The 4050-nt window shown below is 43.4% G+C and overlaps 1 protein-coding gene across 1 annotated transcript in view; it reads right to left on the bottom strand.

Moving 5' to 3' along the window:
- Nucleotides 1–3846, bottom strand: part of hs6st1a (heparan sulfate 6-O-sulfotransferase 1a) — a 267907-nt gene extending 264061 nt beyond the window's left edge. The window contains exon 1 of the mRNA XM_061968127.2: nt 2971–3846. Within this exon, the coding sequence (XP_061824111.2) occupies nt 2971–3470 (500 nt within the window). The 5' untranslated portion in view covers nt 3471–3846. The remainder of the gene's footprint in view (nt 1–2970) is intronic.
- Between the last annotated feature and the right edge of the window lie 204 nt (nt 3847–4050).

Below are 4050 nucleotides of genomic sequence, written 5' to 3'. Positions count from 1 at the left end.
AGCAATGTTGCCGTCATATAGATCAGGGGTCCCCAACCTTTTTTGCACCAGGGACCTGTTTAATGTAGGCATTATTTTCACGGACCGGCCTTCCACGTGTGGCAGATAAAAATAGCAAATAAGTGCATGAAAAATGAATACATGAAACAACTCACCATAACGTTGAATTAGTGGGGGCCCCTGGCCTTTTCCCTTTGCAAAAAAGCTCTACATAGACTTTTGTTGGGTTTTTTTTTACTCGTTTTTGTGAGTAGTAGGCTTTTTTTTTTTTGCTTTAGTATCTGATGGGTTATAGGTGATTCATCACATTCAAGGACAAAAGCATGGATGTATCAAGCTAGATATACTTGCCATTAGTTCCAATATATTTCTATTTCCATTCTAAAAGTTATGTATTCATATTTTGTGCAATATTTCATACGTATATACACTAATGTTAGCTTTTTTTGGTCCAATTTTCGATGCGTAAATACATCTGTTATTGCTAACTACTTGTGTGATAGGACTACGTGCAATTACACTAGCACTTTAACTTACTAGGCTAAAGAAGATGTGTATTTTCTACCTTCAGCACAATTATTATATGCAACAATTGAGCACTTATCTTTAAGTACTTTGGTCACTTTGTTCGTGATGTGCCCTGATCTTAGGTCATCAACCTGCTGCGGACTGCAGATGGAACCTAGCTTTTGGCTGTCATGTCTGTGTGATCATCTTTTGTTTTAGTCATGTTCGGTTTTGTTTTTGGACTTTTTGTGCACTTTTGTTTGTTTTGTCACCATAGCCGTTCCACTCGCCGCCGCCCCATTGACATTATGTTGCCAGCATAACAGTTTTTCCACTCTTTATGATCACTCTTCTTCATGCCATGTTCACAGTTCCATGCCAAGTAAGTTGTTGTTTCTTGTTCATAGTCTTTTGCCTTTGTGCAAGTCTTTTGTTTTCATTAGCCAAGTTTTTTACCTCCACCCTTGTGTGCGCCTTTTGTTTGTTCTTTTTTGATAGTGTTTAATAAATCATGTACTCACATTCCTGTCTCGCCCGAGCCAACTTTCCGTTGCCTTCCGGAAAAACAAAGCCCAAGGACCAAGTCCTGACATTATGATATTTGCTACGATTTGGCGTCTTAAGATTTTATATGTTTATTAATGTGCATCGTCCCATGTAACAAAGATGTAACAAATATGGCGACATTGTATCAGGAGTTGTATAATACATCTATGATCAATCTTATTGGTGTGTCTGGTGGGACTGGCGAAAGTTAAGTATGAGAAAATGCGGTCGGTTATAAATTATTTAACGCCTCTGCGCGGCCCAGTAGCAAATGTGTCATGGACCGGTGCCGGTCCCCGGACCGGTGGTTGGGGACCACTGATGTAGATGATCTTTGACTAGCTTTTTGCAGTAGGTTTTAAAAAAACGCTCCAATCATATTGAGGATCTTTGGACTAACAATTTCATAGTACATCCTTTATAGACAAAAAACATAAATTGGCAAATAGAGGATCTTTGACTAGCTTTTTTTGGAATAGGTGCTTAAAAACAACGCTGCTGTCATATAGAGGACCACTGATATAGATGATCTTTGACTAGCTTTTTGCAGTAGGTGTTAAAAACATCGCTCCAATCATATGAACGATCTTTGACTGACAATCTCATAGTACGTCCTTAATGGACAAAAAAACAATATTTAGTCATCTTTGACTAGGTTTTTTGGAATATGTACTTGAAAACAACACTGCAATCATATAGAGGACCACTGATATAGATGATCTTTGACTAGCTTTTTGCAATAGGTGTTAAAAACAACGCTCCAATCATATTGAGGATCTTTGGACTAACAATTTCATAGTACGTCCTTAATGGACAAAAAACATTATTTAGTCATCTTTGACTAGCTTTTTTGGAATATGTGCTTAAAAACAACACTGCGGTCATATAGAGGAACACTGATATGGATGATCTTTGAATAGCTTTTTGCAGTAGGTGTCAAAAACAACGCTCCAATCATATGAACGATCTTTGACTGACAATCTCATAGTAGGTCCTTAATGGACAAAAAAACATTAATTAGTCATCTTTGACTAGCTTTTTTGGAATAAGTGCTTAAAAACAACGCTGCAGTCATATAGAGGACCACTGATATAGATGATCTTTGACTTTGACTTAATGGACAAAAAACAGTATTTTGTCATATAGAGGATCTTTGACTACCTTTTTGCAGTAGGTGTTAAAGACAACACTCCAACCATATGGAGGATCTTTGACTAACAATCTCATAGTATGTCCTTAATGGACAAAATAATATTATTTAGTCATATAGAGGATCTTTGACTAGCTTTTTTGGAATAGGTGCTTAAAAACAACGCTGCGGTCATATAGAGGATCTTTGACTAGCAATTCCCTGCGATGAGGTGACGACTTGTCCAGGGTGTACACGGCCTTCCGCCCGAATGCGGCTGAGATAGGCTTCAGCACCCCCCGCCCCCCGCGATCCCGAAAGGGACAAGCGGTAGGAAGTGGATGGATGGATATACTAGCAATTCCACTGTACGTCCTTAAAAACAAGAAGCTCAATCATGTCATATAGATGATCTTTGACTAGCCTTTCTGCAGTAAGTGACTAAAAAACAGCAACTGCTGTCTTATAGAGGATCTATGACTTGAGATTTTGTAGTCGGTTCCTTAAAACTGCCGCCCACTCTTGTCATATACAGGATCTTTGGAAGTAATTAATGCAGATCCATAAAAACTACATTTGTGACAAAAAGGTGACATGCTTTCTGCATGAAAGATACAAGCAATACATTTTGATATAATTGCAGTTTTACTATGTTGAAGAATAGTTTGAAAGGGGTCCATCTGGTAAATAATTCATTTTCTTATCGTCTGGAAAAGTTACAGAGATGCAATCAAGCCAGGCAGATTAGCCATTGTTGTTATTAGTAGCAGCAGAGTTGAAGGTCTTACCTTAGATTCTTCTGCTTACTCTCCTTCTTGTTGAGGACCCCCGGCACACAATTGGTGAGCTCGGTCCAGTCGGCGTGCAAGCCGCAGCTCCAGCCGGTGGAGAACCGGGAGAAGAGCCACGTCTCCTTGCGGTTGGGCCGGTAGCAGGTACACTTCTTCTGGCCCGGTCTGCAGTCGCAGGGGACCTCCAGGCGGACATTCTGCACCAGGTGCCGACCGAAGGTAGTCCCGCCGGTCTTCTGGATGTGCAGGAACACGATCACGTCCTCCCCTTTGATTTGGAAATCGATGGTCCTCTCCAGGTCTCTCACCGGGAAGAAGTACTTCTTGACGTAGTGGGGGTCCGGAGTGGGGAAGATGTCCCCCTCGTCCTCCTCCGAGAAGTAGCCGTGCGGGGATCCGAAATTGATGACCCCGGGCGCCACGTACTGATAGAGAATCAGCATGAAACACACAGATCCGACCACGATCAACAAGAATTTGCTGCTCCTCTCGACCATGTTCTCGCCCAGTTGCGGCGCCCGCAGAACGCTACCATTTCCCGGTCACCGCGCCAGCAAGGAGCGGGGCGCTCGGCTTCTTCATGCCCGCTGGCAAACGCCCGCCTGCCCGCCCAGCAGATAGCTTCGCTTCCCGGTGCTCAGGAGGAGCTCGCACGGCGTCGAAGGAGCGTCCGGGGAAGTTGTCTCATAATTGGGGCGGCGTGTGAAAGACGCATTGTAACTCAAAGGGGAGCTCGCCCCACTTCGCCTCTCTCACGCAGCTCCGACTAGCGACCCTCCCCCGGGTTACTTGACTTTGCCTGGCCGGCCAGCACAACAGGCTCGCCGCATCGCCATGGAGCTGAGTTCCCCGGATGGAGGCGCACGCTTGCAGCCTTTTTCAACGTCTCTCGACCACTCCTCGCTCTCTCGCTCTTTAATTCATTGGTTCACATGCAACGGCCGCCCCTTTTTTACGTCGCCAACCTGCAAAGACACATTAACGGCACGCTGAGTTCTCCCACAACCAATACATTAACATTATAACCTTTACATACTGTATTTCCAGCACTATTTATTCCTTTAAATCAGGGTGTCA

The sequence above is a fragment of the Nerophis lumbriciformis genome, linkage group LG08 (assembly GCF_033978685.3).
Source record: "Nerophis lumbriciformis linkage group LG08, RoL_Nlum_v2.1, whole genome shotgun sequence".
NCBI classification, from domain to species: Eukaryota; Metazoa; Chordata; class Actinopteri; order Syngnathiformes; family Syngnathidae; genus Nerophis; species Nerophis lumbriciformis.
Note: the sequence above shows the minus strand (reverse complement) of the source record. Positions and strands in the feature narration are given on the sequence as shown.